Below are 26543 nucleotides of genomic sequence, written 5' to 3'. Positions count from 1 at the left end.
AGCAGCAATTAGCCAGAAACAGACTTTATTGTTTTAAAATTATTCTGTGCTCCAATCTACAGTTTCTGTAAGATTTCAGTATAATTAATTACACCAAATTATCACTCAATCCAACTGTGTACAGATTCGTTACTGGACTGTTCATGATAAAGAAGCAGCTGCACAGCGGGTGCTAGTGAGCAATCAGGACTACTCAACCAAACTGGAAAATTTGAAACCTAGCACCCGGTACCACGTAGATGTCTCCGCCTTCAATAGTGCAGGGTATGGACCACCCAGTGGTGTTGTTGATATCGTAACAAGAAAAGCACGTAAGTAAAGGCGCTTTGGATTTATTTCTAAAGTTCTGTACTTAGTTACTATTAGTTTGTACTTTGCATATACTAATACTATAATTACTGGGTCTAACACCATATTGTGACAAAGTGCGAATGTTCTTAATATTTTCTCTGAATACTATGTGCATGTCTCAGTTTCCCCTATGTATTACTCAAGTGCTAGTGGTGGGATAAGGGTGTGTGATCATTGCAGAGACCCCTAGAAGGCATATGTGACTCCTGACTGGGTGCAGAGAATGACTGACACACTGTAGCCTAGCAGCTGATGGCAGGGCACCCTCCTCTGCAAGAATGAGCCAGAGGTATTGGTGCAGACCAGGTGACCTGCTTGCCTGGGAAAGAACCAAAGGACAGAGGAAGGGCAACAGGCGTGTTTTAGACTGGGCTGCTGGAAGGTGGACAGTCTCTGGGCTGGAGTCTCAGGGGGGAGGGTCAGGGCCTTGGAGCTCTGGGTTCCCCTCCCACCAAAATGGACTTTGCTGAAAGCTCCTGATTTCTGTGCTAACAAGGTCTGTTCTACACTGTGTTCCTGTCAACTAATGAACCCTTCTGTTTTACAATGCTGGCTGAGAGTCACTGCCAACTGTGAAGCTGGGTGCAGGGCCCTTTGGAGGCATGTAAGGCTACCCCAAGTGTCCCTTCCAGGTGGACTTGCTGCAGGGAGTTCATGGTGTGAACAGGGGTGCTGGACTCTGAGGTCAGACCCAGGAGAGCACCGAAGCTGAGCAGGCTTCTTGCCCTGGGGACAGCGTGCCCTGAGAGGAGACACGCTGCATCAGAGTCCTGCCTGACTTCATTCAGAGTGGTTCCAGAGCACCGAGACTGTGACTCTGAGACACTGTAGTGGGGTGGGACTCACCCCTGTGGCGCCTCCTGCTGGTCGTCCAGGGAATTAGCGTTTCCAGCCTCCGGAGTGCCCTCTGCAGGCTGGTGTCCCAAATGCCACTGGACCTCAAGTCCCTCCCGGACCCCGGTGCCCCTTTCAGGCCAGGGTGCTCTCCCCTGGCAGTACCCCCACAGATCTGGGTCTCCTCTCCCCCCTGCCCTGGGGAACCTCCATCCTCTATCCCCACCTCGCCTCAATCTTTGGCTACTGCCAGTCACCATCTATCCCCCGCTCCCTGGGGTGGACTGCAATATAATTGCCACTCATGACTGGCAAGGAGGGTCTGGACCTGCTGCTTCTGCCTACCCTTGGGCTGCCTTCTCCAACCCCAGGACCCTTTTCCTAGGCCTTCCACAAGGCCTGCAGCCTGGGGGTTTCTCAGGCCGGAGCTCCTCTGGGCTTTCCCCAGCCCTGCTCCACTTTAGGTACCCTGCTCAGCTCCCAGCAGTCAGGCCCCTCCCTCTCAACATCCAGAGCAGGAGTCGGCAAACTTTCAGAAGTGGTGTGCTGAGTCTTCATTTATTCACTTTAATTTAAGGTTTTGCATGCCAATAATACATTTTAACATTTTTTAGAAGGGGGATGTGGGGGGTTCAGGGGTGAGGGCTGGGGAGTGTGTGGGGGGGTGCAGGGGTCAGGGGTGAGGGTTGGGGAGTGTGTGTGGGGGTGCAGGGGTCAGGGCAGAGGGCTGGGGGTGTGGGCTGGGGTCATGGGGGTGCTCCCAGCCCCCTGCCCTGAGTGGCTCATGGCAGGGGGCTGGAGGGGATATGCCCTGATTCCACCCCCTTCTCCAAGTTCCCCAGAGCAGAGAGCTTGCTGCGGCTCCACTTTTCCCTCTCCCCCACTGTAGCAAGGGCCGTCAGCGGATCGGCCGCAGGGAGGGAGAGAAGGAGGGGCAGGAACCCAGCAAGCTGGGGGAAGAGGCGGGGGGGAAGGGGAAGCTTGCCTGTCCTGCAAGGAGAGAGCGGTGGGCGGGGGGCAGAGAAGAGCAGGCTGGGCCGGGCAGGATTTTTAATGGCACGCTGCTGTCTGCCGGGGTCGCGTGCCATCTTTGGCATGCGTGCCACAGGTTGCCAACCCCTGATCTAAAGAGAGACTGTCTCCTCCTGGCCCACTGCCCTCTTATAAAGGCCAGCTGGGCCTTGATTGAGGTGTGGCTGCAGCTGTGGCTGTTTCCCCAATCAGTCAAGGCTTGCTCTTTCCCTAGCAGCAGTCCTCTCGCAGCCTTAGCCCCCTCCCAGGGCTGATTTCAAGCCCTTCAGGGCAGGAGCGGGTGACCACCCCGCTACAAGACACATACACACACAGTTTTCCCCGGGGGCTAAATTGTGGCACTAACACAAGCCCCCGGTATGGGGCAGCAAGTAGTTGTGGAGGTGTGGCTCTGAAGAGGCTGTTCTCCACTCATCGCTGCCATTTCAACGTGGATATCTGGCACAGTGGAGTAAGGGGCATCTCTACAGCCATGCAGGACAGGCCATGATCTGGTCCAAGAGGAATGTAGGCTTGGGTCCATAGGTTATAACCTCAAGCAAAGATTTTCACAGAACTTGTGGCGCTTCAGTGTTTGGCTCCCTAGCTGGAAACACCTTAAAAGGGGACTGATTTTCAGAATGTGCTAAGCACCCACCCTTTGAAAATCAGGCCTCTTCAAGGTGACTCAGTTTGGGCACCCAGAATCACTAATCACTTTTGAAATCCTTTCTGCAACATAATTAAATAATAATGAAGTTATGAGTGATATTTAATTAAGGGCTGTGTTTCTTTATTTAAAAATGTGCTTGGATGGCCTAAAAAATGTATGAGAGTAACATGTGCTTTGTCAATAAGGTAAGCAGTATACTATCTGAGTCAGACCTGCAGGGAGCGTATGTTTGGATAAGAAGATTCCATTTTACATGGCTACTATTCTAACTATAATTACACTTTGTGCAGGAAGGCACTCTGATTACCACACAGATAAGTGCGATAGAAATGCTTTTATATAATTGTTTAAAGCTTTAAATTCAGTGAATAAGTATAATTAAGCTAAATCCTGGGAGGTTCTGGACATAGATGACTGCAAGGAAACACAAGCCCAGTTCCACACAAAGGGATAGAAATTGGCCCCATCCGTTCTGGCAAACACAAATGCCAAACCCACAGGGAGCCCATTGCACAAGCCATGCAAAAATGCATAGCTGGAGCCATAGAACTGCATTCCAGGAGAGAGACTGTCCCACATTCACAGAAAGACCAGCCATAATCTTTCTTTTTAGAAGGATCATTCAAATGTAAATGAACGTTTGTGAAGTGTCATTGTTTCTGCACACAACATTTTATGTTTATTTTTCAGCTCCAAGCCAACGTCCAAGAATTATCAGTACAGTCAGGTCTGGTTCAAGATACATCATCACCTGGGATCATGTCACGCCAATGTCAAATGAATCTGCTGTTCAAGGATACAAAGTATGATCTATAAAAATAGTTTCTATCTTTCATATCCTGCACACAGTATATCTTATTGTCAATATTGCTAGCTACTTTGCCTCTAATGTGCTTGCATCCTTAGTTTAGACCACGGGCTCACAGTCTAGAGGTCACAACTCCTCTGTCCCCCAATCGTTTTGGAGGAGGGTCATGGACACCCTTCTCTTTTATGCTAAGATGGGAGGGAGCCTAAAATTTTATGTTATAACATAGATCAAAGTATGGAAAAGGCTGAGAATCACCACTTTAGACATACAACAGAACTGATTGCTCCCACAGTGACATGTCTCCCACAGCATACGTTCAACAAATTATGCTCTTCTATATTTTTCCCCCTCTCCCAGCATGAATTACTTCCAGCCTATTGTTCCCATCCTCCCTCTGAGAATTACAACCTCCAGAATACCTGTACTTATAAATCAGACACTAACAGAACCAGTATATCTAGAGCTGTCCTTAAAGGGACAGCACATCATGGTACATGCAACTACAGTGCAAGCATATCTATACATTATAGGAAGATGGTCAGTTATAGCTATCAATATGCTGAAACCATTAAAAATGGGTTCCTATTTAGTGTTGTTGTTTACTTGGCAGTAATATAGCTACAGTGCTCCAAAAATTTTTGTTTGATGAATTGAGTTACTTCCTGTGAATCATTGAAAATGAGCAGATATCTTTTCCATATGTGTCATAAGTCACATGCTAACTTCACATTTATAATAATTTTCAGCTGTGAAACATATTAATAAAAAAGAATAATTGTGCTACCATCTGAGGACATTGTTAAATCATTTATGCTCTAGTATATGGTAAGTTGTATGGTATGTTTTTGTTTTGTTTGCTGAGCTTTAAAGTATTATTCTCAATCATTCTTAACTTGAACACATATGGAAAATTTATCTGACAAGGAGATGGTATTGTTTTGCCATTTGTTAGAAATAAAAGAGGAAATATCTGCTCTCTCCAAGCTCCTTTACATGATAGCAAGCTGCAAAGCAAACTAAAGTTATTTAGTTTTGATTTAAAATTAAGAATGTACACATAAAATTAGCACCCTAAACTTGTTAATCAAAACTGGAAGGATGTAATTATGGTATCAGCTGTAACATGACATTTCAATAACTGTACTTGTTTATGGCTTTACAAGGTGCTGTATAGACCAGATGGCCAACATGAGGGCACATTGTATTCAACTGGCACACATTCAATAGACTTGCCAGTCCCCAGAGATGGTGAATATGTTGTTGAAGTTCGAGCACACAGTGAAGGAGGAGATGGAGAAGTAGCTCAAATAAAAATTTCAGGTAGGCATTTTTTTTTCTTATTGGGAATATATGGCTAGATAAATTCATAGACCAGCAAATGCGCGCCATTCCTGACAAAAAGAGCCTGTGGTAAAACTCTCTCTCTTTATCTCTCTGTGTCTTTCTGTCTCTCCAATCTTTGTATATCTGGGGTACCAATTACCATAGTATGTAGTATGCAAAATGCTATTTCAGAATAAGCATAAATGTCATGGAATTGGATGCTGGTGATGCCATCTTAAGGTCCAGATGCTTAAATTTGATTCTTGGTTATTTTTTTTTTAAACTTAAGTTGGAGAATGGTGACAACTGTGAGCTTTATGCCTACCCCTTGGCACACAACCTGTGTAGCCATTGGTATTACTTTTCATCAACAGCATTATAAAGGCTATCCAAAAAGGGAGTGCTAGGGAGTCTTCGTAGAGTTTTACAGATTAAGGTGAGAAGGGACCATTAGATCATCTTGTCTGTATATCACAGGTCATTAAATTTCACCCAATTACTCCTATAACTGAGCCCAACAACTTGTGTTTAACTAAAGCGTATCTCCCAGAAAAGCATTCAGTCTTCATCTGAAGACATTAAGAGATGGAGCACCCACTGCTTCCTGTGGTAGTTTGTGCCATTGTTTAATCAGTGTTTAAATTGTGTGTCTAATTTGAATTTGTCTTGCTTCAGCTTCCAGTCATTGGTTCTTGTTATGTCTTTCTCCCCTACATTAAAGAACCTTTTAGTACCCAGTGTTTTCTTCCCATTAAGTTATTTGTACACTGTAATCAAGTCAGTTTTTTTTGATAAACTGAACAGATTGAGCTCTCTAATTCTCTCCGGTAAGGCATTTTCTTCAGCCCTAGAATCATTTTCCTGTCTCTTTTCTGCACCCTCTCCAGTTTTTCAACATCCTTATTAATATGTGGACACCATAACTGTATGCAGTAGTCCAGAATGAGTTTCACCAGAGTGGTATTGAGCTAAATTACCTCCCTACTCTTACTCACTACACCCCTGCTTATACATTGAAGGATCTCATTAGTCCCTTTTGTCACACTGGGAGCAAATGTTCAGCTGCTTGTCCAGTGTGACCCCTAAATCCTATTTAGAGTTGTGCTCTGTCCCCTAAATGCTTTCCAGGATACATGCCTCATTGTGTAGGTATGGCCTGTATTCCTTGTTCCTAGATGTATGACTTTCTAATTGGCTATATTAAAACACATTTTCTTTGAATGGGCCTGTCTTCCCAAGCAATTCAGTTTGCTCTGCTATGCCTGCCCTGTCCTAGTCAGATAGGGCGGAACTATGCCGAGAGAGAAAATGGCAGCGTGACTGTGACTGGACCATGCTCATGGCAGTGGGGGAGACTGAAAAAAAGGCAGGAGGCTGGGCACTCTCCATTGCTATTCCGGTATATGGACCATAGGGCCAGCATTGCTTGCAGATCCATGGCTCAGACCCTGCCTTTTCAGAGTGCACTGCTGGTTCCGTATCCACAACCTGGCAGACTTTTAGCAGGGAGGTTACTGGTGGCTGTGTGACAGGGTGGTAGCATGCTCCCTATCAGCTCTTCCCTTCCTGGTAGCCCTCTCAGAAACATAGTGCTGGGAATAATGCATGCCCAGTCTGTGTACCACAGTGGAGCTTCTAACTCTGAAACCATCAGATGTACATAATAAGCAATGCCATTGTAAACAAAAATGTTGTTCTGTTGGAAGAATGACGTCTTAACAGAGTGCATCGGGCTACTGAGAATAGCTGCTTTGCTAAAGTGCAATGGGAGTAAACAAAGGTAAGTTATAGCACACTTATTTCTGCAGTTAATTTAGTTATTAAAAGCACAACAAAAGATTTTGACTTGCAAATGTTGTGTTTGGAAGCCAAATTTACATATATATATAAAATGTGGAAATACAGATTCTTTCTATTCTACCCCTCTTCCTCCTCGTTTTCTCTCTCTCTCCTCTTTTCATACTCTCTTTTTTAACTCTCCTCCTTCTCACGGACCTAAAGAAAAAAAGCTCAGTCATAAATTTAAGAGGGAGGTGAATATTCAGGAGGAGAATTTGCTCTTATAAATAAGCAGATTCCAGTTTGAAAGATGTACTGTTTTAGCTTTAGTATAAAGGAAGTTTATCAATTTATATAAAAACACACATTCCTTTACACTGAGTAATCTGATATTGAAGAACTTGACATAAAATAATCAGCTGCATATTTATTGAACTGCATTTCAGAACATTTACCATAATCAGAGTAAAATATAGGCCTACTGTCTTTTGTTAACCAATGTCTGGTGTTTAGTGATTTTTTTTTACCACATTACAGTGAATTCATGAACTACACAGTTTTAAACTCTATATTGAGATACCACAACCAACTGAAGACTGGAACTGCTTGTTTAACCGTAGGAGTCAGTTTCTTCAGCTAATAGCAGGCTGATCTAATTTTTTTAAAATACACTAAAGGTTGGCTTTTTTCTTTTTAGTCTCTAAAATGCTTTGCTGATTACAGTATGTTGTCAGAATGCAGATATTAATGTAATCCCAGCGTTAGTCTGAAATGCTGCAATGAATACAAATCAAAACCATATTGCGCCTGGTTATCCTCCCACTTACGCTACTGTAATTAAATTGGTTTCAGTGAAGTTACACCTAATTTATGCCAGAATACGTTACAGAAGAATCCAGCCATAGGCTTTTAAATGACTTCATTCTTCGTACTTCACGGTATCTTCACTTTCTTACAGTACTTTCCTAAATCTCATTCTAAATGCCTAAGTGAACACAGAATAATTTACATACTGTATGCGTACAGAGAGCAAAATCGTAGCGTTTCTGCTTTCCCCCACTTAAATATATATCGGTTTTTTTCATTGCCAGAGGCATACTTTGAAATTCTGCAAAATGTTTACTTGTAAGTATTCATATTTTTCAAAGCAAAATACATGAGGGTTTTTTTGCAGCCTCAGTAACTCATTCAACATTTAAATTTCATTTTATCTTTTAATTCGGAATTTCTTTTTATGCTACTTAATAGGAATAGTAATATTTATTGAAAAGCCCCACAAGCCAGAGTCTGCTGACCTGGGGCAGAGGTGGCTGTGCCGCGGGTCTTTTATTGCAGTGTAAACATACCCTCAGTCACAAAAACACACAGTTTGCTTCTTTCCCACCACGTGAACCTTTAGTCCTCTGTTTCCAAACAGGACAGGGCGTAGCACAGGTATACCGCAAGAGGAGGCTTTCACACAGCTTCTGTCCTCCACGGAGCTCACCATCTGTGCTTCCCCTGCTCCCTGTTCCTCCAAAGGATATATCCTCCCAGTGACTGTGCCAATTACTTCAGTATCCCAACAGTTCCCACCAAGTCTCAGTAATCCCCTCTAGAAATAGGTTAATTGGCTCCAATTAAGCCTCCAGCCTTCGCTGTGCTGCAGCAACCTAACTAAGCAGAGTGCTACCGATAGAACTGTCACGGTCTGCCACATCTATGGTTGTGGTATTAAAAAGATTAGGTGGAGAAAACAGCTAGATCCTGTAAGGCAACTGTTATATGGCCAATATAAAATCCGATGAAGACTTGGACTGTGTGACTGTCCATTATAACAGAATTTGGAACTCATTAATCATTAGTTACAGAAATGTAGCAAAAAATGTTCTATAAAACCAATAACATGATTTCAAAAGTGCAGTCATACTAAAGAGCTATACTTCTCACTATTGCATTTCGCCCTTGGTCTCACGTTTCACAACAGACTAGGAAAATGTACAGAATAACCTCATACTTCGCTGTGTTAATGCTTCTGAAACAGACTGTCAGATTCGCTAAACATTCTCTTGTCATTTGGTTTTATTTCTGGTGCATTACAGATACACTAAGTACCACTGCTGTGTAAATTTTTGATACATCCAGTTCTAGTCCCATTTAATAAGAGAATTAAGGTTTGATTGTGTCACATTTACACACACATTACACCACATTCAGTTATGGAACAAGCATGTTCTCAAACAGACATGCTGCTTTTGAATTTCAGTGTCTTATATTTTCTCTTGTATTCAAATTCAGTAACAGGAAGGACTAGGAAAACATGTGGTAATAATACCACATTCTATATGGTCTAGTCAGCGTTCTTCTACGTTATTCATGACAGTGTTTATTTTGTTGTTCATTTCTAGATTAAAAAACCTTGATATGTAGAAAAAGTTAATAACAGAGCTCAATACAAATTAATTAATGAATACCCATAACACCCTGTGAGGTAGTATTATTGACTCCATTTCACAAAGAGGGAAACTGAGGTAGAGAGATTAAGAGACTCTTTAAGACCACAAAAGCAATTAGAATAAGGATTAGAATTCAGAAAGTCATCATGGTTCTCCCAGTCATGTGTTCAGACTTCTAAACCAAAGTGTTGGTCTGTCTCCTTCTGAACTCATCTGTGGTATCCTATTGTACAGTACAATTAAAATTACATTCAGTTTTGAAGTATGGTGTAATATGACTGATAGATCAATTATCTGCAGTGAAAGTTCAGCTGGGAATCGCATGCCACTGCATAAGTGAACAGTTATGTCATAAATATTTTGGGTGAAAGATTTAGGCCAGATCTACAGAAAGAGCCATTTTTTTAAAATTCAGTTTTAAAGTTTTCCTCCTCTTGTATCTTTTTTCCATGATTTTTTTTTTTCAGAAAGTCACATTGAAACCATTATTTTTATTTCCCCCGTAAGCACATTGGTTATTGCTGGTAATTGTGATTTTAGGGCTAGAGTTAGCAACTATGAATTTTTGCATAAGTAGACCCCTAAATTGTCCCAAACCAAGTGGTTAATAGTGCTGTAGCTATTGAGGGGTAACTCTGAAAGATTGTTGTCTCTCTGTACATCACCTACCTTATCTGTAACTTCTTTTTTGTGACTGTGGTCTCTGATTTTGAAATGGTAACATGAGTACAAACAGGTAGAGATAGACAGCAGCCTACAGAAGGTTAGTAACTCCTTTATTAAACCACATTAACAGTTATTGGAAATACAATAGTCTCTCTCACGTATGTTGAGCTGCGGCCACTTCCTCACAGTCTACCTCCTTCAAACAACTTTTCTACATTCACACTTCCTGTGAACCTGCCAGACAGGCTACAGGTCCCATGAGTCTGTGTGGCACTGTAGTTCTTTTTAGCAAAGATTAAGGTAATCTGCATACTACTTGAATGGAAGGACATAGGGGAGTTGGAAAGAGAATGTAGAAGAATAGTCTGTTCGAAGCTAAATGCAATGCAGAAAAATCTGAAGAAGAGTTTGCTGGAAAAAGTAGGAGTCTTGTTTTTGAGCTGAACAGAACATGCCTTGACATGTGTTTAAATAAAAAAAGAAAGAAAATAATGCTCAGCCAGAGCCAGAGGAACATTGGGAGCAGAAAAAAGAGGTCCATTCTGACAATTCCATTAGTGACTGAATTCTAGTGAAATCCCCCTTGCAGGATTAGCCTCAAGGTTATTACCAAACCCTTCTCTTTTTCCATCTCAGTAGCAGAAAAAGTAGATTTGCAGGATAACCAGGAGGACAAACAAGAACAGCGACAGGAAGAAGGGGATTTTAAAGAAATCCTCAATGCTGTTCAAGAATAAGTTTTCTCTTGAATTTAAACTTGATTCTGAAGCAGAGGAATTGATCATGATGAGAACTCATCATAGCATACTGTTAGAATAGAAAATAATTGTAGAGTTGGTATAGGACAGAGAATAGATATAGGACAGGCAAATATAAAAATGCCAAAAATCAGAAATGATGAAATAATGTCTGTATTTTAGGAAAGTACAGAAAACTCTACTATCAAGAGCTTTCTTTTAGCAATCCAGCTATTTCTGGTTGTAAAAGTTTCACAGATAGATCATTTAGGACAAAATTCTAGTATTAAGTCTGAAAGATGCAGTTGGACTCCAGTATTATGCGCTACTTGAATGCAGATTTTTTTTAATTGATGACAATTTGTATAATTAAGTTACAAATAGCACCAGATCAGCCGAAGTGAGGCCTCGATCCAATCAAACCAAAGTGCACCCACAACAAACCAAAGGACCCCTGCAAAAGTGCTTGTGAATTCCTAACTGATTCCTAACCATTATTTTCTGACATTAGTTAATAATAGATAATTATTAGTAGACGGCCTTTTCTTATAGTAATTTTTAAAATTTTAACATTATCATCTTGTCAGCTGGTAGTAGGTAAGTCTTATGGGAACCAAAAATGTAACCACAACCAGGTGACACAATGTTAAATGTTATTTGTTCCCATCTATACTGACTGCCAAGTCATGTTTAAATCGTCTTTTATTTAACATGATTCCTTGAGGCCATTTTCTAATATGAATTAATTTTCTAGTAAAGAGAAGCTCAATTATTTGCAATATGTTTGTAACAGGAAGTAAAATTTATCACCAAAGTTGTTGCTTTAGGACCTGCCTTCCTCCCTCTGTTTCTTTTTTTTCCTAACTGACCTTGATGTGGCACACTGAGTGCCTTAAACTCTGGATTGGTAATGGACTCTTGTGGCCATGTCTGCAATAGGAAAAAAATATTACATTTGTAACACATTAGGTACCATGTCAACTAGCAGGTGTTAAAATCTTAGTATAGACAAGTTGTAGTTTTAATATATATTAGCCAGTTGAGGTAAACTCTAGCTGGGAGCTATGTATTAAAACTACAATTTGCCTTGCCTACAGTAGGATTACAGTTAGCTAACACTTGTAAAAAACCCATCTGTTTTGCCTCTGAAGACCAGGCCTATGTCAGACAGTCAGATAGCTGACTGAAGCATCTCATGATTGTAGAATTCAAGGAGAAAACACTCCATGCACATGCTATGATTGAAGATTTGTCTATGCTCCTATCTCTCCCCATTCTTTGTATAGAGAACCTAGGCACCTAATTTAGGCTTTGTGAATCCCAATAATTTTTGAAGCATCTAAAAATTAGACCTGATGTTGTTCAGTGTCACCATGCCTAAGAGTCTTCTTGTGAATTGAGCTACCGGTGTTGAAGAGACTTCAGTTTACAGTTATTGAGAAACACTTGAGCTCTGAGAGAGAGGGACAGGAAATAAGGATTTTGAAGGATATGACGCTGTGGACATTATGGGTTTTGAAGGGTTATTTTTTATCTGTTTTCAATGTTTATTTGCATTTTCTTATTTGGCTATGGGAGGAAAGGAGACTTTACATTTAGAATGAATTTGTGAAGGCAGTTACTTGAGAATGTTTGAGAAAATATTAGTGCTTTAATATATACATCAAGGAATGCAAAGTAGCTCAGTGAAGTAGTTACAAGAATTGGGTTTTTACTTGGTTTAAGGAATTCTTTGTCAGAGCTCCTTTACAAGTTTATGGGGAAATGATTGATACATGAAAAAATAAGCTGCACTGAGAATGCTGAAAGGTGCCTTGTAAAGAGCTGCAGGCATAGGGTCCAGTAGCTATGCTAACGTATTATACGAGGGAGGTGTTTTTAGCTTATAGGAAATAAGGAGAAAAACAAATATTAACAGTAAGGGGGTATCTGTGAGTGACTTTGAGGGTTCTATTTTTAGATGTGGAATGTAGACTTCAAGAGTGAAATTAAATTAACTGCTGTGCAGAGGTCCAGCAAGCCACAGCACACTTAAGTCTCACTTATGCCTATTTTAGTGTTAGGGGAGAGAGATTTAGTTGAGGATGAACTTGGCTCTCTCCAGAAGATATCACTTTTTCTTTTTCTTTCTTTTTTTTTATTGATTAACAAAAATGTATATGTTCTTTATGAATGGACAGTTTTTCCAGTAAAGTTGGTAATATTTGTTGTTATCAGGCCATTGTCTTTATGGAAACTGAATAGAATGATCTCTGTTATCCTCTATGGCTGATGGAATTATCTCTAGATTTACAGTGGAGATTTCTGATTTTCTTCTTGAAAATAATTTAACCAAGGAAACTGATTTCTCATTGTTAAAATATACATCTCATTGTTAAAAAATAAATCTCTATATCATTCCTAAAGTGAGAGAAAATACAATATCATTTACAGTGGGAAATAAACAATATGAATGCAAATTATGGAGTAATTTTCTGATCATGTAGGGGCTTAAAAGGCCAGAGGCCAGGGCCGGCTCCAGCGTTTTTGCCGCCCCAAGTGGGAAAAAAAAAACTTGCTGCCGAACGGGGAGGCGGAATCCTGCCCACTGAATGGGGAGTCGGAGTGATGGTGCAGCCGCCAAGTTGCCGCCGGTGACCAAAGAAGAGTCACGTCATTATGGCCGAGCGCGAAACGTGCTGTGATGGAGCGGCTGACGAATTCCCGCCGCCGCCGAGGGCGGATTGCCACCCCAGAGCCCGACGTCCTGCCGCCCCTTTACATTTGCCGCCCCAGGCACCTCTTTGGTTTGCTGGAGCCAGAGCCGGCCCTGCCAGAGGCATTCAACAGTGAATATACGTTTTCAGGGAAGGAGGCTGCTATTGATAGGACAGGATTCTGCTTTCTTCCCTTAATACCCTAGTATGAAAAGATGCACAGGAAAGAGAGGAATGGTGATGGAATTGCTATAGCACCAATAGATTGAATGGCAAGTAGAGACAAGTGAGTTGGATCTCAGACATAGCCAGGAATCTCTTCGTCACTTTCATTAAGACATAACTGCTCTAGATAGAAATAAAAATACAAGAAATAACAGTTGCTCAGTGGCCTCATGATGGCCTACTGAAGGTTTAGGTCAAAAGAAAACCTGTAGTTGAAATGAAAACACCAATCAAATAAGGCTTGCAGGGAAAAGGTAAAAGGGTAAGGTTTGCAGAAAATCAAAATGAATAAATGGCAACCAAAGAGGAATAAAAAGCATTTTATAAATCAAGGGGAAAATAGTACTGGGGGAAAGAAGACTCAGTAATACACAAGGAGGATGAAATTAATGGTGACTCAGAAGAGGCTGAGGTGCTGAATTTTTATTTGTTTTAGCATGTCTTTAACAGGGAAAGTTATAGAGAAGCATGAGCAACCAGTAGAGAAGGCTATTAAGGGAAATAACTAACTTGCCAAAGAAGTCTAAAGAAATGAGTCCTTCATATGAGCACTTTATTTGAACTATTAGAGCATTCCCAGGAAGCAGCGCTTAGCACCCTCATCTGAGAGATATTGCATCATTCTGGATGGATGTGGTTAAAGAAGAGAGTCCAGAAAGTCAGACTGATATCTTGGAAAATGAGGACATTAACAGAGCTGACTCAGACATTTATGAAAAGAAAAGTACAGATTGCCTCCATTCAAGAGACCAAATTGAAGGGAACGAAGACAAGAGTATTGGAGAAGGCTATAAGCTACTACTATGGCACATCGAATAAGAGAAATGTAGTTAATATAGTTTTAGGGCATGGCCCCATTGTTTATGCTGCCTTGCAGGTCCAACCGGCAGTGTGAATTCAAGCAGGACTACATTAATGTGAAGTAGGAACGTTTTAGTTAACGCCTGCAGCATCCATATGGAGGAGTTACAGCACCCCTGTAATCTGAACTGAACAAGCCCCTAGACAAAGTGATGCAGGAATTTGTAGTGATTATGATTGGTGAAGTGACAGGATAATTTTGGTTAAGATAGCTATTGAAAATGGTCCCCTAAATGTAATACGTACATATGCACTCCAAGTGGAATGTGATTGTGACGTATAGATTATTGTTGCAACCAAGGTCCTGTGCTTGCACCAGGTCTTGTACAGAGGAGGTCAAGTGGGGTGTCTTGGAAAGGTTGTAGTTTGATAGTTATGACTGTGATGTCTGTATGTGTGTATCATTTTTGTATTTGAAGTTATAAGTATTGCCTATGTACTTGTATCTCAGTGTGTTTGATTCTAAGTAGTCTCAGTGAAGCTTTTGGTCAGCTTCTTGAGAAAGGACTACTCTCAGTAAGTGCTCAATCAAGAGACACTTAACTGACAATGGATTTTGGGAGATACCAAGCCATATCTAAGTTTTCCTGGGAACGTTCAAACTAACATGTAAACAATGGCGATGGCCTGCAAAAATCTGAATCATTCATGGACATGTGACTTGCCCAGGTGGCTACAAACTCCATCTTGTTGCTGTGATTTTTCCCAGGAGAACAAAGGGGTTTCCACCCACAAGAGAGAGAATATAAAAGGCCCTGGAAACCCCTCCATTTTGTCTTCTGCTGTCTCAAGAGATGGCCTCTCCTCCCCCAAGAGGTGCCTGAAAGAAACTGGAACATAGGACAGTAACTACGGGGCTGTGAGTGATTGCTGGACCCAGACTAGGAAGAAGTCTAGTCTGTGAAAGAAGCTTATTGGGACATCTCTGAGGGTGAGATTCACCTGTGTTCAGTTTCCTACTGTATTACGCATAGATTTGTGTGTTTTGTTTTATTTTGCTTGCTAACTTACTTTGTTCTGTCTGTTATTAATTGGAACCCCTTAAATCCTACTTTTTATACTTAATAAAATCACTTTTGTTTATTGTTGAACCCAGAGTAAGTAATTAATACTTGGGGGAGCAAACAGCTGTGCATATCCCTCTATCAGTGTTATAGAGGGCAGACAGTTTATGAGTTTACCCTGTATAAGCTTTATACAGAGTAAAATGGATTTTTGGGGGTTTGGATCCCTTCGGGAGCTGGGTGTCTGGGTGCTAGAGACAGGAGCACTTGCTAAGCCGTTTTCAGTTAAGTCTGCAGTTTTGGGGGTGTGGGTCACATCCTGCGTCTGTGTTGCGGCAGATTAGCACATCTGAGTCAACAATGCAGGGTTCTGAAGACCGAAACTGGCTCAGAGGTAGTCTCAGCACATCAGGTGACAGTCCCAAGGGGGTTTCTGTGATTGAACCCGTCACAGTGATGAACAAAGAAAAAAGGATTTCTGGGGGGAAATGGACACTGTTGTACAGAAAGTGGTAACAAAAGAGTCATCATTGAAGCTGACCTTAACAATCGCATGGGAAGATGGCAAGTGCTTTAGAAGGTACCATAGCCTGTGTAGACACAGGAGCAAGGAAGGGGAAACTATATTACAGTTTGCCCAGACATATGACTTGGTCATCATTAATACATTGTTCACTAACAAGGAAGAACATTTGGTTACCTATAAGAGTGGCAGGATGAGGGTGCTGATAGATTACTTCCTGCTAACCTAAGCTGAGCTGAAGAACTTCAGAAACTGTAAAGTCATCCCAGGGGAAAGCGTTGCATCACAACATAGAATGCTGGTTGTTGAATGTCAATATATAGCATATATGAGAAGAAAATTGTCCAGATCAAGTGGTGGAAACTTAACAAAGTTAGTGAGGAGTTTAAAATGAAAGTGCTGGAGAAGATCTCTTTAGGATTGAGAGAAAATAAAAATCAATAGTGGAATCATATTCAAGCAAAATTCTAGAATGTGCAAAGAACCTACTTGGTGAAAAAAAAATCAAGAGCCTTTTCCCCCAGTGAGACCAGGTGGTAAAGTTTGAGAGGCCATGAAGGAAAAGAAAAACTGTTTTAAATTTTGGTAAGCAACGCTCTAACAGCAGGATTTTCAGGAATATAAAAAAAGCCAAAAAGATCCTGAATAAAGAGGCAGCAACTACTAATGCTAAAGCCCTGGAAGGCTTACATGTCCATCTTGAAATGAAGCAGGGTGAGAAAGAAATACCTAAACTGGCAAAGATCTGCAATAAGAGAGCTAAAGAAATTGGTTTAAATGATTAAAAATGAAAGTGAAAATACATTAATCAATGAGAAGAAGATTAAAGAATGGCGGAGAAATTACTTTGAAGAAAATCCATTATAACCAATCATAGAAGTAGTAGTTGCAGAAGCAACATGAAAAATAAGAAAGCTCTCGGCCCCAATGGGATACCAGCAAAAGTATGGAAGTGCCTAAGGCAAGTAGGCACAAACATATTGACACAACTGTTTAATTTCATGAGGGACTGAGAAGATATCTGGAGAAAGAGCACATTAGCACCAATATTTTAGGAGAAAAGGAGACATGCAAGTCTGCGGTAACTACCAGAGCACTAAATGCGTGAGCCACACAATGAAGATCTAGAAGAAAGTTGTAGATAAGAGACTACGAAGAGAAATAACGGTCCCTGACAATCCATTTGGATTCGCGCCACGTAAATCAACTATAGATTTGCGTTAAAATTGCATGTGGAAAAATATAGAGGAAAACCCTGCATATAGTATTCATTGTTCATAAGAAGGCTTATGACCACATTCTGAGAAAAGTCATCTGGTAATGTAGGAGAATGAAAACAGATACCTGAAGTCTATATCAGACTCATGCAGGATGTGTATGTTACCAAAGTCAGGAGGCCATGATGGGGAGAAACTGAACAGTTTCTAGTAAGTAAATTAAGGCTTGGCCCTGAGCCCCTTTTTTGCTAATGTTAGTGCTTGATGCCTTTACAGAAAGCATTCAGAGAGTGGCACAATGGTGCATGCTTTGTGTGGATGATGTGGTGCTTGTGAGGGAGAGCAAAGAGGAAGTGGAAGAAGATTTAGAGATGACTGTCACATGGGGTGAAAACTGGCAAAGAGAATCTAAAGAACGTAATTATAAAGTGTGATATATAGAGTTGGAAGGAGGTTCCTCATGTGATACTGCAGGGATAGCACTGTTCTTGTCAGGACGGTCTTATTTACATTTTCTTCAATGATCATAAAGAGAGTAAACAGCACATTGAAAAAGCTTTTATACGAAATCAGGAATCATAACAAAATCCAGGTAGGGCGGATAAACAGGAAAGGGATTTAAAGAGATTAGAGACATAGATACAAAATAACAAAGGCCCTAGTTCAGTAAACTATTTAAGCCCATTCTTAAATCCATCCCTATTCAGCAATGCAGTTAAGCACATGCTTAACTTTAGACATGGTTAAAATTTAGCATGTGCTTAAGTGCTTTGCCAAATAGCGATTGACTGCTGAATCAGGGTCCAAATGAGATTCTGGATAAAGTTTTCAAAAGTCCTGTAAGTGACCTAAGAGCCTAAGTGCCAGGGATTTTCAATGAGACTTAGGATACATCTATACTGCAAAAAAAAGAAAAAGACTAGGGCCTGGTCAGCTTACTTGGGGACATGGGGTTTGCACTCTGGGACTAAAAATAACAGTGTAGATGTTTGGGCTGGGGCCCAGATCCTGAAACCTGGTTTGGGGTGTGGGTCTCAGAGCCCGGGCTCCAGCCCAAGTGAGAATGTCTACACTATTTTTAGCCCCATGAACCAGTTGACTTGGGCACTAAGACTCATGGCCACAGGGTGTTTTTGCTTTGTAGAAACACCCATAGGGTCCTAAATTACCCACTGTTTTGAAATGTGCCAATGAATACATCAGGAATTAAATATTCTGAAACATACATGCTGAGTGGGATGGAAACTGGCAAAGTAGAAATGCTGACAGAGACCCAGGGATGACAGCCAAGAGCAATTTAGACAAGAGGTTGCAGCATAATGTGATGGTGGGACATGGTAAGGGAGTCAGTCTTGTCTGGGGTTGCCTATACAAAGACGACATTTCAGGTCATGAAGGTAATTGTCCTGTGGGTGTAGCTCTGGAGTTGACATACCTGGAATGTTGTAGTCAATTAAGGACACCCCTTTGCCAGAAATGTAATGGCAAATCAGAGGGAATTCAGAAAAAAAAAATTATATAATAAATGTTGTACTGCGTAAAACTGGATTAAGCCCTTTTCCCTAATGATGAGCAACTGAAGAGGTGTTGTTTAAGCCCCAACTTCAAGACTCTTAATATCACCCTTTGCTGCTGATTCTGCAAGCTTCTCCACCTCTTGCTCAGTCTGATCCCATCCCCTGCCTTCCACACCCTATCCAACTCTATCTAATTCCTTCTCCACCCCCTTTTCTTGAACAAACCCTACACTCCACCCAGCTGCCATTTTGCCTCCGAGTTGCTGCTTTCACCTTCATGCATCACCCCTGAATCCTAATAACCCATCTAAAGATGTAGCTTCAGATGAAATAGTCTTCATGGATGCTGCCACAAATAAATGATGGGAGAAAGGACTAATTCCTTGTTGTTAACTATGTTTAAGTGTTTGTTACATGCATCTTATCCAGGTGTATTTAATATACTTCAGAAGCTCATGCCACACGATAATTATATATTAAATGTATAACTGTTGGTATTGAAATACACGTTGTGATTAAAAATCCAGTTCAGTAATTCTAAAGCAAGCTAAGAACTGTGGTCCAAATTCTCTCCTGGTTTAACTCAATTGATGTCAATGTAGTATACAAGTAGAGAATTTGGCCTAGTATGTGTGTGGTGTTGGTAGTTCATCACTGACAATGATGACAATATTGTCGCAATTATCATCTATGGCTACATATATGACTCTGAAGTCTGAATCCTGATACATGGAGTAAGCCACACTGAGGGCATGGGAAGTTCGTATCTATGATGTATGATGATGCGGCTCTGTGGAGGCTGGAGACTATTCCATCGATCCTGCTCAAACCTGTTACATGCTGATCTTGTCAGAGACCACCAGTGAGGTCTGTTCTGAGCCATCTGCTCCAGTTATTTCAGATTTATGTGAGCCCACTGAAGACTACTCTTCAGGTTCTCTTTGAAGCACTTATACAGATGACCCTTCTTTCTTTTGCCCTGAGTGAGGTCCCCATACAAGATCTATTGTGGGAGACAGTGGTCTTCCATTCTGATGACATTTCTGGTCCACCTAAGTTTTACTCTCAATAGAATTTCCTCAATGCTAGTTGTGTTTGCTCTCTCAAGTACCTTACTATTGGTCACTCTGTCCTGCCAGAGAATGCTCATTATTGACCGGAGGGAATGCATATGAAATTGTTCAAGCTGCTTAATGTGCTGTCTATAAAGAGTCCATGTCTCAGATCCATACAGGAGAGATGATAGAACCACTGCAGTATAGATCTTCCATTTTTGGGAGAGGCGAATGTTGTGTTGGTTAAGGATTTTTTTTTTTTTGGAGTTGGTCAAGGGCCTGGCTGCCTATACTGATTCTGGAAGCAATTTCCTTATCAAGGCAACTATCCTTTGAGATTGTGCTGCCCAAATATTTGAGCTGATTCACATTTTTCAGCTGTATGCCTTGGATGAAGTTAGCTGACGCTGGAGTATTGAAAAGAGATGCTAGTTGGAACAAGACCTCTGTCTTATCCAAACTGATTGGGAGGCCAAAGAGTTGGGATGCTTCAGAAAGCCTGCCAACGATGAACTGAAGGTTGTCATGTCTATGGACTATGAAGCTGCAGTCATCTGCAAAAAGTGTCTCTCCAGCTTCTTGGTCTTAGCAGTGAGTCTTTGAAGATCAAAGAGGGAGCCACTGAGCCAGTAGCAGATGTATATTCCCTGATCCAAGTCCCTTGTGGCATGGCTGAGGACACAGGCAAAGAACAAACTGAACTGCACTGGAGCAAGTACCCAGCCTTGCTTCACTCCATTTGAGATTTTGAGTGCCACAGAAGAGTCACCATTGGAGACCACTTGCACTGTCATGTGGTCATGGAATAGACAGATGATTTGTATGAACCTTTTTGGGCAACCAAGTTTATGTAGAATTGCCCATAGACCCTCTCTGTTGACCGTATCAAAAGCTTTGGTCAAGTCAATGAAGACTGCATACAGGTCCATGTTTTGCTCTAAACATTTTTCCTGGACCTGCCTTACGACAAACATCATGTCTGTAGTTCTACAATCTGATCTGAAACCACACTGTGTTTCTGGCAGATTCTTCTCAGATAGTTTGCAATGAGTCTGTTTAATAGAATGTGAGCTAGTATTTTCCCTTCTGTACAGAGGAGAGAAATGCCTCTGTAGTTTCCGTAGTCAGTTTTGTTGCCTTTGTTTTGAACAGAGATACAATAACAGCATCTTTGAAGTCTTGTGGCATTTCTTCTTCTTCCCAAATGGTACTCAACATGTCATGAAACACCTCAATAGCCTTTGGGCCTGCTACCTTGTACAGTTTGAATACCATCATTTCTGGATGCTTTGCCAGAATTCAGTTGTTTGATGGCTTTCATGACCTCTTCAATTGATGGAGAGACACCAAGATCCTCTTTGATGGGTTTCTCAGGTAATTGATCAAGGACACACCAATCGACTATAGATGGTCTCTTGAGTAGACTATTGACGTGTTCAGCTCATCTCTGTATGATTCCCTCCTTGTCTTTGATAGGAGTTATGCCATTTGTCAACTTCAGGGGAGCTGTGCCAGATTTAGATGGTCCGTAGACTGTTTTGAGAGCGTCAAAAACATCTTTGCATTGTTCATATCCACATAATGCTGAACTTCTGCAGCTTTCCTCTCCCCCCACTCATCCTGTATTCTCCTCAGTTTGAACTGGACCTTGCTCTGTAGGCACTTACTTTCATCTCAGAGAAAAAGAGGTTTAAGATCATTCTGCCGTTCAACAAATGCTTTCTGCTTATCACTTAGGAGTTTGGAAATGTCCTTATTGTTCTAGTATGTATATATTGTGTAAACAGACACTGAGTTTAGTGATATATATTTTTATTGCAGTAGCTAAAGTACATGGGTATAGTATTTTCTCTAGGCATTTATACCAAAGTAAACTTAATAATCTCATACTATATACAAAATACTGAAAAGGGTCAACCTCATTATGAGCACAGCGTGAAAGCCTAAGACACAGTACTGCAAATTAATGTAGTTTACCTTTTTGGTATTTAAAGTAAAAGAGAGAGAAGTTTTGTGCTTCTTTATAAAGAGCAGCTATCAGAAATATTATTTGTTCTCATGTCATTGACAATTTTTTCATTAATAATTTTGGAGAAGCTTTTAATATAAAAACTTCAAGATAAAATAAGATTTCTTATATAAAAATGATGATAATGAGACTTTTAATTTCCTGAAGGCTTCACAATTAAGAAAGCATTTCTTCACCAATAGGATTTAATCTCACAAGCCTCAGCTAAAATCTGGTACTGTAAGAATAGTTGAGATTAAAAATGCAATAAGAGAGCATTTCAGTTTAAGGTGGAATGCTTGTAGAAAGTGAATATCTAAAAATCAGCTGGCCTGGAAGACCTTTTTTTATGATTTATTAGAAATCTAGGAATTGCAAGACAGATTATACCAGTTGTCCATGTAGTTCAGTATTCTGTCACTATCAGATGCTGCAGAAAAAAGTGCGAGAAGTCTTAAAGTGGGAAATAATGAAATGACCTGTCTATAGGGAGAGTTTCTCCCTAACCCCATCAGTTAGTGGTTAGTTTATATCCTGCAGCAGGAGAGTTTCACTCCCTAATATATATTTTATCCTAACTCATGTAACTGCATATTCTCATTGTCCATATCAATGGCTGATCTATTCTTTAATCCTGCTAAACTCTTGAACATACTGATATCTTGTGACAGTGAGTTCTCTAGGTTAAAGAAAGGATTTCCTTTTATCAGGTTTAAGGCCACATCTACACTAAGGAAAAAAGATGTGTTTAACTCATGTCAGATAACGTATGTTAACGAAAATGTGTTAAAATTCTAGTTTAGAGAAGGCAAGTTGTTGTTTTAACTTGTGTTAGCTGGTCAAGGTAATCACTAGGGACAACATGACAGGTTGATTAATTCAGTCTCACCCAGGGCTCACTCAGGGTACATGTACACTGCAAAAAAAGACCTGTAGTCTCAAAGTCCAGGTCAACTGACTGGCTCGTGAGGCTCATGCTGTGGAGTTGAAAATAGCTGTGTCGACGTTTGGGCACGGACGGGAGCCTGGGCTGTGAAACCTGGTGATAAGGGAGGGTCTTAGAGCCTGGGCTCCAGCCCAAGCCCAAATGTCTACACTGCTATTTTCAGCCCGGCAGCATGAGACCTGCAAAACCAAGTCAATTGACCTGGGCTCTGAGATTCATTGCCTGTGTGTGTGTGTGTGTGTGTGTAGACGTACCCTTAGTCATTATGCATGGTGAGGAAGTCTTCATATGTTATAGGCTATGTCTTATGACAGCATGCAGTCTACATACACTACACATACCCCTAGTGTGGGTATAAATAGCAGTGGAAACGGTGTAGCATTGCTTAGGTGAGTAAAGACATGCCAGAACCATAGAATATGTACCCTATGCATCTCCACATGCCAGGCAGTTCCTCCCCTATCTGCACTGCTGTTTTTAGTGAAGTATCCTGCTGTTGGAGCCTTTCACTGCCATGTGTAGCTACCGTACATGTACCCCAAACACCGCTGCCAGTGTAGACAATGCAAAGTGACGTACTATCAGATCCTCCCTTTATCATTCTTAATGCGAGCATTGTCTCTGTTTTCATGCTGCTGTAACTATGACACTATATACCTTAAGTTCCTGAATACCACTTGCATCTTGAACTTGAATGTGAAAATTGAAAACCTTTTTCAAACTCCTTTAGCAATCAGTTCATTGTTTCTTCTAAACCCCAGAAACATATCAAAATAAGTAAATCTTACTCAAGTATCTTCCTGAGCAAAAGATTATTTCTTCTCCCCAAAGTTTATTTTTTTATTTTATTTTATTTTTACTATTTAATCAATTTGGGTCTTACCAAGGATATGCTGAGTTTCACAGTACTGCAGATGAAGGAGGGAAAAAATGTGTCTTAAGGTGCAATGGGGAATTCCATTATTAAAAATTCCAGTGTTATATTCCTTCAGTTACTACTATTTTGCACAACCACCATTTTGGTTCATAAATCAAAGGTTTGGCATTCAAATTAGCTTTTTCCTGAATTCCTCTTTGTTAATGTGTGTGTTATTTTTTCCCAATATTTTTCCCAATTTCTCTAAGATATTCGGGTTTTTTTTTTTAAAAAAAATACACCGTTATCCCATGATAGAAGCATCTTTCCCTTATATGTGAAAAAAACTATCTTTTTTTATATTCACTTCACCAAATCGCAGGAAGGAAACTGGAGAATTTCAGTTGGAAAAAACCCTGGAAAATATATATTTAACAGTTTATTACTCTGGTCAAGTGACACAGCAAAAAGAAAGTCACAATTGTAGAATACTTCATATGTTAAGAATGAATAACAAGATTAATAATTTTGGTTTAATATTGTAATTATTTTAATGTACAATTTTATTTAATACAAACTCATAATCTACCTCCATCTGTTTGACAGAAGATCAAACTAGTGAAATAAACATGTATAGTATTTTTATTTAGTTTTAGAAATCAAACCTAATCAGCTGGGATTTGGGGATGATGTGAGGTAATCTTAGCACTGTTTTTTGGAAGGCTGATCTCATGAAACTATTTTTCTCTATATTATTCAAGCAAGTATGCCAGATTTGATCACAAATGCAAATATTTTTAAATATCTGAAATTTTCAAGTGTTTGTGATGAATATTTCCCAATCCAGGGAAATTCTTATATGTTGCTTAGTTTTCTCCGGCAAACTGATGGACGTCTTTATTAAAATCAATGTGGCTACCATTTCTTTAAATTATGGGGATAAAAATTTATGGCCTGTTTTGTGCGGATGCACTGGTGGGGAAGTGGGCCCAAGGAGCCCATCCTCCATCCAGCATCCCCATATTGGATCAGGACAGGGAATAGACCTTTGGCACTGGGGAAGGCAGCCAGTCAGCTAAAACATCTGGTCGTGCTCCATGGCTGCAAGAGGGTGTGAAAAGCCAGCATAAGATATAGCCATTCTTTCTGAGGATCTGACCCTGCTCCTAGGCATTGCAGTGCTGCAGGACCAAGCCCTGAGTGTTGTCAATGCGCTGTCAGTAGCTTGCATTGGACAAAGCGCACGCTCTGATTTTTGGAAAAGTAATAAGGAGTGCTACAGATGATATAGCTCCCTCAATAACCCCTGGGCAACTGCAGGATAGTGTATCTAAACTGCAGTAGTTGCAGCTGGACTAAATTATATAATCTTAACTAAGAACATAGTGTGTATTGTAGTTCTCTTTCACCTATGTATCAAACCAAAACTCCCTAGGTGTGTCTGCACATGTTAGGAGCAGCTACAAACTTGATAAATTACTACGTGCTGTTTATTTGCAAGCACCAAAGTTGTACTGATTAATACATTTACTGGGCAGATGTGCTGCCTGGTAAATGAACTATGATTAGGAGAACACACGTGTCCTGTATGGATTATTTCCACCGAATGTGAATGTAATCACAAACATCATATGCAAGTTTCAGAAGTCACACAGAAAAAGCTTTAATGTGTAAAACTATTGTTTCATTAAGCTGAAAGCATCCTGGTATATATGCCTATACTCGTAAGATCTGCATGCCTTTTGATGGTAAATATGTTCAAGAAAATACTATTGAGATAGATGAAATCATGTATAGGATTTGAAATGGATGCCAATTTGCTATATAAAGGTTTTATTTATTTAAAGATTTTAAAAGATCACTGTGTACTTTGATATGTGTGATTGATTTTACAAAGCATGTCATGCAGTGTTGCTTTTGAATACATCTGATAGAAGTTCTTTTGAATGTTCAGATATTTTTACCTTAGATTTCCTTTCCCTGACTTTATAATCAAGTCAAATTTGTCAAATTAAATGTGTTGATACATGCAAAGATGTGTCAAAGGATGCTTGGGCTGTTATAAGTAAGGTTGATAGGTTCTTTATTAAAATCCCTCTAGTCTGAACACATCCATATTAGATGATTCCAGATTAACAATGTATAATATAACTTTCTGTTCTTTCTTTATACATTTGCTATAGAAGTGTCTAAAGTTAACTGAATTGGAAATCCTGATATTATCTGCTTTCCATGTTAAAGTACATAGACTTATTCATCATATTTCAGGTTTAAAATTTAGATTGACTTGTTTTCAGATTAAATATCTGCATTTCAAGTTTAAACTAGAAATGCTGTATGTACTATAACATGGCCTTTAGAAGATAGACAGGATCAGGGAAAGAAGTGCCCAAGATATCAGTAACTCAATCAGCGATCAAGAGGCATGCACTGAAAGTGAGCCACCAAAAAGAAGAAAGAGGAAATTAGTCCCAACTAGGTTGTGATCCAAGACATCTGTGGCACAGATAGAGAAAACAGAAAACAGGACGGTCTGGGGGTCTCCTTTTTGCTAGGCCAAAGAATGTCATAATGAGGATTTCCTGAAGGATATCTTGAAGAATCCTGTGGAATTCCAGTGTCTGTAGTCCATGTGGGAACATGCAACACCAGTGAAGGAACATTCCATACAATCAACAATCACTTCTGGGGTAAGAAGAGAACTGAGGAGGAAAATGAGAGTTTTTTGCAATGCCAAATACTAGTGAAGACCAACGCATGAGATCATCTGCTGGTGCAGTGAGGAGAGTTTGGAGGCTGGAAAGTGACTCTGTCATTGTCAGAAAACCTGCCGGGGGGCAGGACATAAACTCATTTCCCAGAGGGAGTCATCTGACATCCTAAAAGTTTTCTTGCCGCTACCATCCTTGGAGGCATTAGAATAAAGAAGACTAAGCATTGTTAAAGTACAGTCCTGTGTATCTTACTTCCAGTCCACATAAAAAATAAATTAACAGGTAGCTGCTCAGGATAACC

General features: G+C 40.4%; 1 protein-coding gene across 1 annotated transcript in view; it reads left to right on the top strand.

The window, feature by feature from the left end:
• Nucleotides 1-26543, top strand: part of CNTN1 (contactin 1) — a 200243-nt gene that overhangs the window by 149552 nt on the left and 24148 nt on the right. Inside the window, 3 exon segments of the mRNA XM_077807776.1 lie at nucleotides 125-311; nucleotides 3560-3672; nucleotides 4844-5000. Coding sequence (XP_077663902.1) covers nucleotides 125-311; nucleotides 3560-3672; nucleotides 4844-5000 — 457 coding nt within the window.

The sequence above is a fragment of the Eretmochelys imbricata genome, chromosome 1, assembly GCF_965152235.1.
Source record: "Eretmochelys imbricata isolate rEreImb1 chromosome 1, rEreImb1.hap1, whole genome shotgun sequence".
Lineage (NCBI taxonomy): Eukaryota > Metazoa > Chordata > Testudines > Cheloniidae > Eretmochelys > Eretmochelys imbricata.
Note: the sequence above shows the minus strand (reverse complement) of the source record. Positions and strands in the feature narration are given on the sequence as shown.